The 16,984-nt window shown below is 32.7% G+C and overlaps 1 protein-coding gene across 1 annotated transcript; it reads right to left on the bottom strand.

Annotated features, from left to right (window-relative positions):
- Window positions 1–15,240: 15,240 nt before the first annotated feature.
- LOC139986318 (mitochondrial genome maintenance exonuclease 1) lies at window positions 15,241–16,697 on the bottom strand. Its single transcript, XM_072001538.1, is given in 4 exon segments — window positions 15,241–15,396; window positions 15,470–15,602; window positions 15,724–15,973; window positions 16,009–16,697. Coding segments are annotated over 4 exon segments (1,032 nt in total). The 5' UTR covers window positions 16,502–16,697.
- Between the last annotated feature and the right edge of the window lie 287 nt (window positions 16,698–16,984).

The raw sequence follows: 16,984 nt of genomic DNA, 5'->3' as shown, positions 1-16,984 counted from the left end.
GTTGCGAAAAATCTGTTACAGAAGAAAACACGATAAGTGATTGTTGACTATTTGAAAAGTTGGAGATAATGGAAAATGAAGGTTTATTAACTTTAGTAAGTTTAGTAATAATAAAGATTGAAATTCTAATAAACTGTAATAAGTACTGAGAATTCAGCGCTTTTCGATGCGTATCAGAGAAAATGTTATTGTAATCGTATGTTAATACTTTAACAGTTTATTTTATTTAAAAAAAACATTTATAGCTTTTCAAATTATTGATAATTTTTATTTTGATTATTAATGGCTTTTAAATGATGTTAATTAATAGTTTGATGTTATAAATTAATTGTATAAATGTTATAAATTAATGGTTTAATTGTTTTAAATTAATAGTTTAAATGTTATACATTAGTGGTTTAAGTGTTACAAATTAATGGTTTAATTGTTGACAATTAATAGTTTAAATGTTTTAAATTACTAGCTTAAATGTTATTAACTATTAGTTTTAATATTGTTAATTAAAAATTTAAGTGTTCTTAAGTAATAGTTTAAATGTTCTTAATTAATAGTTTAAATGTTGTTAACTAAGAGCTTAAATGTTGTTAATTAATAGTTCAAATGTCATAAATTAATTGTATAAATGTTATAAATTAATAGTTTAATTGTTAAAGATTAATGGCTTAAATGTTGTTTATTAATAGTTTGATTTTTAAAATTTAATGGCTTAAATGTTGTTAATTAATAGTTCAAATGTTATAAATTAATGGTTTAATTGTAATAAATTATTAGCTTTAATGTTATGAATTAGTGGTTTAAACGTTGTTAGTAAATAGTTAAACTGTTATAGCTTAATAGTTTAAATGTGTTAAGTTGATAATTTAATTCGTAACAGATCTTTGTCGATGTTCCCAGTAGGAGAGGTATAGGGCAAATGAGCTCGCGCGCGAGTAGCGTGTTGCTTATATACCATTGCCATGCACTTGACAATGTGTTAAAATGTCAATCGAACGGTAACGGTTTTTTGAAATCTTAAAAGTTGGTTGTTTCATTTTAACAATCGAATTTAATAATTTTTTTAATTTTTATTGTACATTGACGCCTTCAACAATCTATTATAATAATTATTTCTATAATTTTTATATTTTTTATCACCTGAAACTAACTGTACATTTCTGGTACTACTTTTTGATGTAAAACTGTTTTAATCTATATTCAATACTAGTTTACGACAAACATAATTTTATTATAATAGCCAAAGATGAAGTTGACCAATGGTCAAGAGTCCCAAAGAGGAAGAATCTACATAATATTTCAATTTGTAATCATTATTGATTTTTCGGTATTCTTTTACAAACATTTCCTATTTTGATGATCCATCATAATATTGTATAACAATTTATCAATTTTCATAACTTAATTCTAAGCATTTACCATCGTTCAACAATTAATTATTAAATATATAAATCTAATATGTTCTTACACGGACAAATTTGTTTTACTTCCTAATATAAGATCATGTTAAAATAATAAAAATTTTAGAATTTATACATCAATTAATAGCAAAGTAAATAATGATAATAAATTATTTTCAGTTAAAGAAATTTCTCTTTTCATGATAGTTCCGTTATTAATCCTCAAAGACCATTCTAAATTGCTAAAATTTTTGTCACGTTTTTCTATTTATTACAACATTTGAAATATTCAAATATATTAACTAATAATTACATGAATAATTAAATAATATACTAATATACTAATACTATATTTTATTTAATAGTAGCAGTTACATGCATCTAATATAAAAGTTTTTTGTAAAAAGATTTGTAAGATATGTACTTGGTGTTTTCTATCGTGAATAATTATCAGAATTTATTGAAGAATAGAATTTGAATTTGTCGCGTTTCGTTTTATTTCAAGACGACATATCGAACATCTATTGTAATTTGTTATTTCTTTTCTAGACACTCGCAGACGGAATAATTTTTTTGCCTCATAAACAAACAAAATTTCCATCGCAAAGAATTAATAAAATACTTGAAATGCGTGTTTTCTGTTAAATATATCTCAGATATTCAGTGAATATCAGATTTAATCGTCAAACCTGAAATAAATCAGCAATGTATAAAAGGTCCTTTGTATTTTTACCTTCACCTTTTATCGACATTACAATGAACATAACGAACATTGAATAATTCTATTCTCCCTGTTATATCCACAAACGAAATTTATATTCTATAAATTTACATTCAATTGTCGTTCCATATTTTCAAATATTGTTGAAATATTAAATATCCGTAGTAAAATATAAAGTACTCATTTATTCATGTTACAGTAAAAACTCATTCTTCACTATTAGCTCTTCTAATACGTTTTTCCATTTCATGTACGTTACTGATGTTACAAATGATCTTACGAAATAGTTTCAGGTCTTAGTCAGAACTTCGAGAAACATAGTGGATACAAAAAAAGATATTAACATTCAAATTTCAAATCAGTAGGTCACCATCAAATTTTCGATACATTTAAATACGAATATATCTCATACAGATGCAAAAGGATTAAAAAATACGATTTCAACGAATCATTCACATAGAAGTAAAAAATTCTCAAGTTAAGAGTACTTATACCGAATAAAGTCAGAAGATAGGTATAAATCCTGGCATATCTTTATCATCGCATGACTCTATCATCACAACGTAAGGGTTAACCATCCGAGTTTACCATCCTCCAAACACGAATCATTTACGTTGACGTAAAAAGTTCTCAAGATAAGGGACCTAGTAACCCCGAACAGGTGTCATAGTGAAGCGTTTCATTGTAAGAAGTTCTGGGAGGAAGGCATCGAATTCAGAACAAATGTCTCGCTTCGGAGTGTCCCTTTAAGAATCGCGCTCGAGGGGCTTCCGTTAAGTAGCGAAGTTGAAAAGAAACACACCGCCCATGCTCGTGCTAAACGTACCCTATCTGCATCTGTGTACATTTACATACAGGCTGTTTCACAGAATTGGAAGCAATTTTAAGTAGCACGTAGTACAAATTCAAATAAATAAAAACTCTTAGCAAAAGTAAATAAAAATATCTTCGGCTTAGAAAGTGTACGGACGGTTACTATAGACAACTTTTATATATGAATCTTTCAAAAACCAATGATTAACTCTACTAATTTCTTTACATGTCTTTCATAATTTCAATGCATGATTAATATTCAATCCTTAAGAAACAAATAATTTACCACTATACTTCGTTAATTGGCAGAAGACACATAGATAACGCCAAGATAAATTTGAGAAACAATGTTCGTAACGTCATTCTTTGTTCAATTTTCAATTTACAGACTTGACTAATGTGACTCCTGAAAGGCTCGCATATCGTTTGTTGTACATATTATACAAAACATTTTGAAATTTCAAATCTAAAAATGTACACCCCCGACCGTAAATATTAAAATACGTAATACACATACTTAAAAATGTTTCTACACGTGTTTGTATTTTCATGAACAACTGTATAACGTGATTTGTTGTCGAACAAAAATGGAACAATTTCAAAAAGAACTTTCGTGGGATCCATAATTTCATGTACTTCTTCGATATAATTACAGATACTCTCGTATGTATTACGTAAGATTATGTAATATAAGAATTATATATCTATACTATACAGTATAAATAGAGATATGTCTGTACGGATCAGTACCGTACAGATATATCTCTGTGTAAACAGGGATAGTATCCATTTGACTGATGCTAACGTCTTTTAACTCCGAAACTCGTGATATTTGATTCCATGTTTATTAAGACACTTTTCTTCCTTTTGATGAGTACTACGTGTTCTTGAAGTTTGACCAACTTTTTGGAGCATCCTGTATGTATGCACACGGTGCGCGTGTCTGCAGAGAGAAAACCACGCAACTCGCAAGTGCATCCGCATTCGGCGGCAATGCACACGTAAACCGGCCACTTGCGCACCTCGCCCCGTAACGTATACGTTCCAACGCACATGACTGCCTCGTGTTCGCATTTTCGCGAGCCAATGGCTGTGAAATCGAGCGTTTTTCCCGGTTCTTTCTCCGTTTCGTCGCAGGACTCACCCCCTATACCCGCGAAATCCTCGCAGTCGCCCTGGTTGGATTTCTCCGTGAAACCGTGGCTGATCGATAATAAGCTTCCGCCGGAACCATCGAACGTTTAAATCGATTTTTGAAACCTCCTCTGTACATCAGAGATAAATTTTCGCTAAACTTGTTCGTTTGTTGCGTATAAGGGTGGTATTATATGACATGGAGTTAAGGGATGATGTTTGCTTGAGCGGTGGCGCAAGAGGTCTTTTAGATTATGGGAGGTGAGAATGGATTCTGAAAGAGATAAGTTTTTCGGAAGGGTGAACTTTTATTTTATACAATGTATATGATGTAGTACATTAGTACGAACTATATAATATGCTTATCTAAATTTGGAAGACAATTGATTAGCTGTAATTTTAAAGAAGGACTAGATTCTTTTCGTTTAATAATAAATACAATGATACGTATTAATATAATTATTAAAAGAAGCATTCGTCTCATATAATGTAACAGCACGGACTTAATTATTCACTGCTGTGGCACACTGCTGCAACGAAATATTAGAACATGGTATATAATTTATCACGTTAGTTGATAATATTTGTTAATAATTCTTACTGCATCTGTACCATGTATCATAAACCTGTACGATAAATGTGATTCGATATAATAAAGTAAGTCAATTTACGCTTCTACAAAACTCTAGAAATCTCCAAAATTCTCTCGTACATTATTCAAATTACGTTAGACTTTCTAAAATCGCTTCAATATCACTGTTCGATACTCGATACTCCACACATAGACTGTTCGATTGACGACTCATCCCACTCGCTCAGTCAATGTCAGATCTGGCGGACTTTAATAAACGAGATTCGTTACTGCCGAATGAATCACGGCCGATTAACGAGTCGCAATTCTATTTTTCCTTGCTCCGGCTGAATAACAAAATTCACTGCAGATCGCTGAAGATCGAAGCAAAGATCCCGTTAATAATTCAGCATGCCGGAGATCGAGCCACACACCGCCCTCCTCCCCGTCGATAAATAACGAAACACTGAAATGTAAGTCCATCCCCTTTGAGGTGGCGTTTTTCGCTTCGGTTTCGTGCCGGCGCAAATATTTACGCGAACGTCGCCGGCCGTTTATTAATAGAGACGAGCAGAGTCGCAGGAACGAAGTTGGGAAGAAAAGGCAGGAAGAAACGAAGGGAGGAAGAGTATAGCAAGAGAATGGGCTGGGTGGACGTTTGTGAAATATAAAAGCGATGGATGCGAAACGCGAAACGCTGGAAAGAAAGGAAATGCGATTTCTCAGGCAGAGGCCGTGGACGTTCCAACAGCCATTGGAATCCCGTACACGAACCTCGAAGGCGTACGAGAGCATCGGGGAATTTAAAATACGCTAGCCCGTGTTCGGGGGTTATATTTTCAAGCGCCGCGCGGATCTCGCCGATTTCGCGATATACACGCCATGGGAGTTTTCTTTGTAAAATATAGCACGCCATCAAATTGCTCGTAGCTAGCCTGAGCCCGTATTGCAGCTCGTATCACGGCCTGATTCTTATAAAGCGACTGATAGGATTGTCTGCGTGCAGGGATGTATGGAAAAATTGCTCGCGATGAAAAACTTCGAAGGGATGCGTCTTGTAATGCTTATGCTTTGTACGGGGGCGGTAGAAGAGGGGTTCCCTTTCCTTTCTTTCCTGATTTATTAAACCGGGGTCGAAAGTAACGATTTCACTTTGCAATATGATTTCAAGTTCCTTATACTTATTATGTTTGTAACATCGCACGAGGTCGATGATGGCATAATTGCAATTTTAAAAGATTAGAATATTAAATTATGATGAATGAAGATAAAATAAGTAGAAACGTAAGCGTGTCATCGAGTCAGTTCTTCTGCTGATTCTCAGGGGTGGAAAGGGGGAAGCAGTGTTAGAGTGCGCGTCTGACAGGGTCTTTCGACGAGTATAATTTTCGATTAAAATGATGTATTGAAAATCCAGTTGCGTCCAAAAATGATAAAAACTGTATTTTTTTTTAAATGTCTATCACAACTTAAAGAATTAAATTAAATGCCCAACAATCAGTTTGTGTTCAATTGAAGGCATTGACTGAGATTATCGTTGTTAACATCAAAGCATAAATCTACAATTAGTAGCTTTCCTAGAACGATGCAAACCGCTGAGAATATCATTCTTCTTCTGAGAACTAACGTTTGCGAAAAAGTGAAATAATCTTAAAATTCGTTTCTTTTGATCTTCTTATTACATAGCAAATAATCTTGAATTCGTTTCTTCTAATCTCTTTACTATAGAAAAAATTGAAAAGCTTGAACTTTTATAATTTTACTTTCCAACAAACGTACATCTTTTACCAATACAATAGGAAATTGAGAAAATATTTATAATATCCTATCTTTTATTTATTAAAATTTATTTAAATTATTAGTAATTTATAATTATCAATTATTAAAATTTAATAATAACCATAAATATTTAAAATATTTTAATTCTCTTCGTTTAGAACATAATTACCTTTCAAAATAAAATATTTTTAAATAGATAGTTTAAATGCCGAGATAATCTAGTCAAGTTCTTTATGACAATCGTTCCATAATAAAGAAGAAAGAGCGGAAAAGAAAGACAACGTACACAGTAATATTTCAACTTCGCATTTAGAGATACGAATTGGTCCTCCGATGATTTTCTTGCCATTGTCTACGTAGTAATAATCCACATAAATTTCCCGTCGTTCGTTACGTTGCGCAAAGAATAATTATCGTGTAATCTCCGAAGGAGTTTATTGTTCACGGTTTAATTGCTCTGGCAAACGACGCGTGAAGTTAAATCTTTTTCGCTGGGTACTTCTAGGTATAGACCCTTTTCCGCTTAAAGTATGCGTCATCAAACGAACGCAAGAAAATATTTTACAGAGGCTGCATCGTTTGTTTTCAAACCCTCGGGCTCGCTATTTAGTTGCATATAAGGTATTGAGTCAATTAATTCTTAGCATTTGAGGTCTATTAACGTAGCGATTAATTTATAACGACAAGTTTAACGAATATCGGATAAATTCATCTTTTATTGTGAAGAAAATAAGGAATGGAAATTATTGGTATTTTCAATGTTTCGGGGAATTTCGATGTTTGGGTTTCTGTATATTGAGAAATGTTTTCTGTAAATATTAAAAAGTAAAAATAAAAATTCTGTCAATTAAAAAGTGTTAGATTTAAAATCTCCAATTCAAAGACTCAAAGTCATAGATCTAAGATCACGAAATTCCAGATTCAAAATTTCAAATACTTCAACGTTCAAAAGTTCAAAGTTCCAGAATTCCAAGGTTTCAAATATTCGATACATATAGTAATACGTAATTTTCTTTATATCTAATGCATTAAATATTTCAACATTCGATACATGAATTTGAAAAAATGATCATACTATATGTCGGTATAACATACATACATATAGATATATCGTATATAAGTATACGGCCCATCTATACAGATTATTATGCTAGATCATTTTCGCGAGGAAACTCTCGCTGATTATAAATTTCTTCGTTAATAATACCTTAATGTAAATTTATTAAGTTCTCGAATGTTTCATTACTGCATAAGACATTCTGCGCGTCGTTTCTTCATTCCCTTCATGGCTGAAATACTTCGGGAAGTATTCCCATTCCAACGTGCTCTAATAATTTCGAACGCAGAACGACGAGAAGACTCGATTTACGTAACAGAAAGAATACACAGTTTTGTTTGAAGAGAACGACAGATGAATTATTGGACTCGTAGAGAAGGTAGAAAAGGTCTCAACTCCTATGGAAGAGTCAGACTTGCCGAAACTACTTAACTTTTTTCTTCTAACATTTCTCCTTATCTTGTGACGAAAAACAGAAAGGTAATTTATTTCGAATGACTTATTGCGTTCCAGTAAATAGACTAAACTGTTCTCTAGTACGTGATGACACGACGAAACAAATACAGAAAATGATCATTCTACCTCGACGTGAAACGTACATCATGGCGGAAGGAAGTCATTCCCAACAATTCGCTTTGAAACGAGAGGAAGAGCAATATCCGCCCCAAGATCGAACCTCTATGAATTCCTAAGAATTTCTGTACATTTTGTTATAGGCGAAAATTATCGTTTAATCTTTCTGTCTAATCTACGTAGATAAAGTTACTATTAAAAGCATTACTATTAAAAATTAGATAGCTGAAAGCTTTATCTCTTGTTTCTTAAAAAATTTAGTTTATTAATCACGTAAAGCAATTTAAAATTTTAGAAACTTTATTCATAAAATGAAATAGAATAACATACGAATCGGAGATTTAAAACAAGTATGGTACTAGACAACGAGGAACAAATATTTTGAAAATGATTGTAATTGTTGTTACGATTAACGATAAACATTGATCTACACGTATGTACATATAATATTTCTAAGAGAAAACGTATTGTACAAGAACAGAAGGAGAATTCTGTGAGGTCGATCGTATATAATTATCGTTACAATTAATTCTAAACAATTTCCTTGAACTTCTTAATGAAATCTTATTCGTACTTTGTTGGGAACAGTTTCTGTAATCCAAGCTCGGCATCTTCCAGTTTCGCATCTTTCAATGCGAAAGTAACGCGGACAACTTTATCAAGTTATGAAAGACGTCGACATTCGCCCACAAAAGAGGAATATTCTCATTATCGTCACGTTCACCTAACGCGCTAATTTTCACCATAGCGGTAATGACGTGCACCGAAACAACTACCCCTGGTTAAATAAACCAATCGATAGTCGACTAATAATAAATTTGAACGACAGATGCACTCTCTAATAAACCGATACTTCCTCTAAATTATGCACCGTGCTGGAAGAGCAGCGACGTGTGCGGTTGAAACATGCGAGAAAGACGTCCGATAATTTTCGATACTCGCGCTCGACTAGCGAAGTCGATAATGCATGAGGTGTGAATAAGTTATGATCAGATATTTTGCAAACTGACGAAATACGTCAGACATAGGGGTTTCCATAGGTGTTGGTTGTTATATAAATATTTTATTTTGTAAGTGCCGAATCTCGCGTAAATTTTGTATAAAAATCAACCAAAAGTGAAATATATGAGAAAGATTCTAAACCAATTTCACCAATGAAAATTATCTTTTCATTTGATTCTCAGATTAAATACGTGTTTTTATCACGGTGTTGAATATCGATGATGTTAATTATACATATCGATAGGTATTAATTAAGTTGAACCATTGCAAGTAATCGATCAATATTATTCATTTCTTACAAAGCATCGTAAATTTTTTACGTGCGGAAAGATTTAGAAAATGAACGAGATAGAAAGCAACGAGGTTAAAATTAAAATTCTCTTGAAAAGAAATAGCCATATTTTAATAATAACGATGCGATAATACGTGGCAAGTTCCGATAAAAAGAATCTAACAATATCTACATTAATGTTGTAAAATATAAAATATTTGGAAAACGTGTATAAAATGCATTCTCATAGCGATTACTTTAATATTCGGTATTATAATACTTTTATCGCTAACGTGAGAGCATTAAAAATTCCAACAAGCTTTTTTGGACAACTCTGATTAATCTGCCAAAATTCTCTAAAGAATTTAAGCCAGTCTCGTGCAAAATTAGCCGTTTCAATCACTCCTAATCACCATACTCGGTTCTTTCACACAAACGAGAAGCCTCACCACACACCCATTTTCCCATCAAATCGCACGAGTTCTCTCATCCAGGTGGTCCAGACACCGCGTAATTCATTAACACCCTGTATGCAAACGTCGCGTTAGAGCGGCTGACGGGTGCCGTGAGAACGGCCGTTTTCCATCCGGCCAGTAATTCGGTCCTTTGTAGGCTGGCCATCAGATTATTAACTATCATCGGAAGGTAAATGTAGCGTGGTGCAGACGATCGATAATTCATGCGCGACTAAGTGTCTCGCTCTCGAAAAGGATTAATTCGGGCATACGAGCCCGCCCGTAACCGGCCATCGATAGACTTCGACGTCCATTGTCGTCTTCCAACTACCCCTTTGCATCCTCTTTCACTATTCAGCCATCCAACTTCGACGTATTTATAAAGTTTTCAACGGGAAAGCCTTTCTCAACCGGTTGAGTGGCCAGTAGATAGGTCTCTTCCTTCTAACGGAAGATTCGCGGAAGAAGAGCAGTGCCGTGAAAAGCGGCGCGATGAAAACTTCTTAATTCCAGGCCTGCTCCAGTTTCCGGGTAGAGAGGCTTCGTGATTGGTCCAGACTGCTTCTTTCTCCCGTAGACCTCTTATACGTGCACAGCGTTATTACGAAGCAAGGAGAAAAGTTCCGCTTCACACTCGACTGGCTATTAATGGTGGCCAACCCCCGCTGTCGTTAGTTCGCGACACGAGAACGTTAAGTCGTGCCGCGCCACGATAAATGCACGCTGACCCGTCGTAATCGGGAAATAAGTTCACCCGGGGAAACAGTCGCGAGCTGATTTATTTCGATCGCCGCCAGGACGGAAAACAACCGACCGCGGGAGAATGTATCGCGTGACTATGATTTTATTACCCACCGCCACGACGTCACCGGCTTCCGGCTAATTTACCGTGAATCGAGCAATCGCCCCGGGAGCTGAGAAATCCTATCGGCTCATTTTGGCCGGTGAATGTGCCATGCTTATAGGAGGATAAGTGACGTTGTAATTAAGTTTCGATTTTAGGGTGGGTTTAGATTAGACTGTCGGAGACTCCAGGTATACGATATCGATCTTTGGTAGGTTTGAATCTACCAAGGATGGCAATTAATTTGGACGATCGAGAGTTATTTGGTGGATTTGTTTTGTATGCAATTTGGATCAAGATGTTGAAATCATCTTGTGATAAGATTACAGATGAGATAGGGAATGAATTGATCACTCGTGTTATTATTCATATTCATACCACATCGTGATATCGTTACACGTTACTATGTATCTCTTTTGTTCTATGTTTAGAATGAAATACTAAACTTGTGTTAACAAAGCAGGCTTGGGTTAATGTAATTTTGGTTTTGTGTATGTTCGATGATTTAGAACAGTCGAGTGTGCATGAGAGGTAAGAAGTAAGGAAGTAAATTGTCTACGGTATTGCAGCACCGATGTCATGTGTTCTTAGCTAACGTAATCAATTTTATAGTTCAGATGCACTGATTCAAAAAGGTTATTACGTATTACAAAGCTGCAGAAACTTGAGGAAAACACGAGATAATGTAACAACGTGTACAATGCGCAAACGTAAATTAAACCAATCAGAAGCTAACTACGTATCTTTTTCTTCATGTGAATGTCTAAATTCTCAAGTTCTCAAATTTTCAAGTCTTCGAATCGTTAAATCGTCAAATTTTCCAATTCTTAGGTTCTTAAGTGCTCTGCATTCAGATTTTAATTTTTTTAATTTTTGAAAATGAACAGAAAATTAATTTTAACCGCTCCGTATACCCTTTAGAAGTATCACCAGCGTTCCCTGTAAAACATTTTTCTACAAAGTCAAGAATAACGTCTGCGCTTAAGTTAATCGCTCATAATATCTCAACTTGTCACATCCTGATTATTCCTTATTAATTCTAAGTACAAGCGTACTTCACGATATTAACGTTTAAGCTTTTAACAGCTTTTATATATATTAGATGATATATTTTCGAAAATACTTTGCTATACTTTCATTAATGAGCCTTGACTATATATAATCGTTTTAATTGTGCTATATATGTATAATCTACAAATATATCATTCGAAATATTACAGGCATCTACATAGAAGGATTGCTTCTAAAAGATTTTATATAAATTCGTTAATGTGTAGAACTACAGCTTGTTGCTGTCTCGACAGATATAACCGTGGGAGGTTCCCTCTGTAAAAGTTATCGTTTTCATAACTCATCTCGTTCAAGGAGGGTGGTTCACACCAGGGGTTGACCGACCAATGAAAATATGTCCCTGTTACGAGAGGATCAGCAAGGATTAGCTAGAAGATTTAGGACAGTCTCGTGGCTACTGTTCGCTAAACGTCTAATCCGAAAATATGATTATCTTTCTACCGAACGCGCCTTAAACACGTTAGTACTCTATAGCATAATATTTTTAGAATCTACCTTATAACACAACCGTAACTGAGAATCACTAGACATCAAATACGTTGAATAATCGTTATAATTATAATAATTGTATTTTCTATTCCTTAAAGGTAATAGTATTATGCAGAATGTTTTCCATTTGCCTATCAACCTACAAGAGAATAATTATATATAAATGAAAATAAGAAAAAAGACGTTGTATAAAGTTCTGCTTGATCGTAGAGATATAAATGAATATTGAACGTAGCTTGAAATACATGTAGCAGCGGATTCTGCATCGTACGATATGAAAAATCGACCGTGTGTAATATATCTGCATTTACATAATACTATTACGTATAAAATACAGACTGCAATAGATTAAAAATTCACCTATTAATATTCAGCATAATTCTACTATATCTCTTTCTTAATTTTACTTGTAAATTATGATTTTATACTTTAGCAACAAAAACTGAAGATATTACGTACACGTATGTCTTGAATAAAAGTATGTCATATCTTTTTTACAGTTGTAAAATGTATTTTTTTCTTCTTACTTTACATATATATATATATATATATATATATAATATTCTTTTTCTTCATGTGAATGTCTAAATTCTCAAGTTCTCAAATTTTCAAGTCTTCGAATCGTTAAATCGTCAAATTTTCCAATTCTTAGGTTCTTAAGTGCTCTGCATTCAGATTTTAATTTTTTTAATTAATTTAATTTAATCGTTCTTGTATATCTAAATTTATTATAAATGCATAAACATCCGCGGTCTAATACATCAGTATGCATAATTTTTCGTTTCAATGTTATGTTAAACATCTTCTTAAAATATTGCAAATATATAAAGATCGAAACATAAAAATTTAAAAATCACGTCAGGGTTAAAAGTTATGGCCACAATGAATAAGAAAAACAGTAATAGTATTTGAACCTTATCCATGCTTTCATTCATGAGAAAATTCAATTTCACCCCATGTCGCCACTCTTTACGGTAAAAAGCTTTCGGATGATTCACTTTTCTCCATATCATTTAAGAAAGAAAAGGATAGCATACGGGGCAAACAAGTGTCTCATCCCCTCTGAAAGAAACATAAGAATGCAAGATAGTACGGATATGCTGAATTCAGCGAAATTCGTGGTACACCCTTGGCAATGTAGACGACGATGAACAAGAACGAACTTGTGTTCCGGCTCATCGCGTGCTGAGATTACAAGTTGGCCGAGTTGCCATCCACACAAAGTAATGGAAACAGCCTTCTTATCTTGGGACAACTACGTAAATCTCATAAGAACGCTTTTCATAATTTCAGTCGAAGTAGTTCCAGTTTCTTGCGAAGAAAAAGATTCTCAGCTACAAAGTATCCTCCGTGATTTCCTTCGACTGATCGTTTAATTAATTCAAAGGACAATAAAAAATTACACGTCTGTTTTATCCAAAGAAATAACAATTGCTTGTATTTATCTCCTTTTTATCTTGAAACTGGTGCAAAGAACTTTAGAATGTACTACACTATTTCACAACTTAAAATGTTAATAAATACCCTAGTGTGAAAGATTTATCGTATTTGGTATTGAATAATTATTATTATCTTATTTTTTTAAGAGCATGTTTCACTTTATCTGTTATTTTAATCTCTCGAATAAAATATTCAAAGTTACTACCGTTGGATCTTCCATTATATTAAACCTTTCACCCTTTATAATCCGTTGAATATTTCGTAATGATTAAAATGAACGAAAATTTATCAATGCTGAGTCCAGAGAACAGAGTAAATAACGTAATAATCTTCAATTACATTCTTTTAAATATTTATCCAATATAATTTTTGTTGCTTGTAACCAAGAATTATTGTTAATATATGAAACAGAATTCCTTTCCGATTTATTAATTCCAATCATTTCTGTATTAATGCTATTTGTAATTCTAGTTACTAATTATAAATTTCATTAATTACCGTTCTAATAATTAATTTTAATGTAAAATGAATAAACGTGCAGCATTATTATCCCGAAATTCCATGTGAGTATCGTGAAGGTACCCGTGAGATTATATGCACGAATACGAACAGATTAAACGCCAATTAAACTGCAAACAACACAACAAAATCGCGTCATTTCGTTATCAGCTTATTCGTAAACAAGCTTTTCGACGTCTGCTGCTGTAGTTAACTTTCGCCATATGCCGTGCTAATCTGGTTGGTCAAGAATTACTCGGAAATTCAAATACGGCGAAATACAATGAAAGATACGTTTCCGCTACATAGCTTCAGCATTAGTTTACGGTTCCCAGGGGCATGCGAAGGGTTGCGCATCATGCTTATAAGAGCCTGTAACGGGGAGTTGGGCAATGTCGCGCCCTACGGAGGGTGGCTGGCTGCAAGTTATAATTGCTATATGTTAACCAACGTAGACAGGTGGGGAAGCGACCCCGTACGTATGGAACGTTCTTGATACCTTTCGCAGGTAGGCTCTGTTACGATTATTAGCACAGCAATTTATGGCAATTTGTATTTAAACGATGATTTTCGAGAAGAAGATATTATGTAATAACTTTTGTAACTGATTGGGATATTAATAGGTATTTAACATATTTAAATGGCACGAGGAATTGTTTGGAAAGATAGTTAGCGCTTTTTATATAGATATTTAATTATATTTTTAAAATTAAATATTATGGTTTGTTTTTCCTGGACATTCTTTTATGTAATTTTGTTGAAAAAAGAGAAATTGATTCACACTAATTTTCATGCAATTTGTTTGAATTATTATTCTACTACGATATTACAAAAGATTATTTTTTTTAAATAATGTCGATAAAAAGTTAGAGAAGTTGGAGAATATTAAATGGAATTAATATAAATTATTGGGTTTTTTATGTTTGAATAAGATATAGCAGTACAGAGTATATAGCCAAGAATACCTTTCTCTTTTTCGCTACAATAAAAGAATTCTCATCTTTTATAATCCCCCAAATAAAAAAATATTTGTTGAAATACTATGAAATACTAAAAATACTATGAAATTAGTTCAGTGAAATATATAAGTAGTATAATATATACCCTATTTTAATTTACAAATATAAATTAAGTATTTAAATTATCTTTCTTATAATTTGCATGAAACTGTTCCAACCTATTCAACCATTCTCTCCATGCTATTTGCAAAGCATCACCCTTCAATTCATGAATACTTGCAGGTTCACCATTTGTATAAGCAACGATAACCAAACCTTTATCTATCTATTAGTGCAATTATATAATTTACATAAAACTATTTAGATGCCTTTATATATTACTTCTAAAAGATAGTTACCTTAAATGAATATTTATTGAAAGCATTAATAGCTCCAATATAAGCAGCAACTTGTATAGGTGCATCATAACGTACTGCAAACGATGTTTTCCATTCCCTTGACTTTTTTCAATCAATTAAATATATGTTACCCCTAAACAAATACTATTTTAAAGTATAAAAATATAATTTTCAAATCAGAACTAGTGTACTATACTGATGACCACATGATAAGTTATATTTCCTTGTAAGGATAAAGGCAATCTCTGTTATACCTATGGGAAGCAATACAGTTCACGATGCTTTTGCATCTCAATGTCAGATGTATCACATTTGTCTCAATTCCAGGAAAAAATTGCATATTGTTTAATATTGGTTTTATATTAGAGTATATTGGTTTGATAGAAGGTGGAATATCAGTTGCTTTACTTAAAAACATGATTTCTATATAAGAATGAAATAATTTATCACTGTTAGACCTAATAGACCTAAAATAGACCTAAAATATATAACAGTCATTAATATCTAAAATTCTCATTTTTATCATACAAATGTTATACCTTTACAGTATGTCTTAAAATACTCTTCTCCACATATATCAATTATATTTTTCTTCCACCTCTCTAAAGCAGCTTTTACTTTGGGAGACATGGTTTCGCTAAGAATGTATGTTACAGTTGGAATTTTTAAATCTTCATTATCTTTAATGCACAGTATTCCACAATTCTCAACTGTCTCAGAACCAAAAATAGATACTGATTTTGCGTTTACCATTACTTGAAATTTATTTACAGATTCTAATTCGTTTGTTTCTGATAACTTAGAATCTCTTTGTTGCTCTTGTAACACAGCTTTCTTATTTTTGATTTGTTTATACACATCACCATCAATATCAGAATCTGTAGTATCCTGCAGTTTAGCTGTGTCTTCTGTTTCTACCGTTCCATTGCTTGTATTTAAATCATTCATACATTTAGTTAAAAATCTATTTTCGTTGATATTTAATTTAAAAACTGCTCCATTTACTCTTTGTGGAATACTTAATCGTAACATATTTATAACAAAGTAGTAATCAAAACAAACATAGCTTTATTAATAAAAGAAATATATGTATAATCTTATAAATCAATTTGATAACATTTTATATGTTATAACTATCACTATTATTTCTTTCTAACACTTATTAAATAATTTCAGAAAGGTTAGCACGAAAACTCTAGCACTATTTTCAATACCTTGTCGTGCCATCTGTCGGTGATTGTGTTACCTATTTAATGAGTATTCTTTCCTGTCGATAACAAAATTTCCGCTAAAAATCATTATCCTCCTTTGACACCGTTATTATACGTATTACATATCCTGTTATCTTATATATCTTCTCATTTTCTTCATAAAACAAAAAATATTTTCATGATATTAAAAAACGAAGGTATTCATCTCATATTAACTCATATCAATATATACCTACATATACATATACATACATATATTATAAAATAAATTAATTGTGGGAACGATTCTTAAATATATCACTTC

This window comes from Bombus fervidus, chromosome 4 (assembly GCF_041682495.2).
Source record: "Bombus fervidus isolate BK054 chromosome 4, iyBomFerv1, whole genome shotgun sequence".
Lineage (NCBI taxonomy): Eukaryota > Metazoa > Arthropoda > Insecta > Hymenoptera > Apidae > Bombus > Bombus fervidus.
This window is presented reverse-complemented; position numbering and strand designations above follow the sequence as displayed.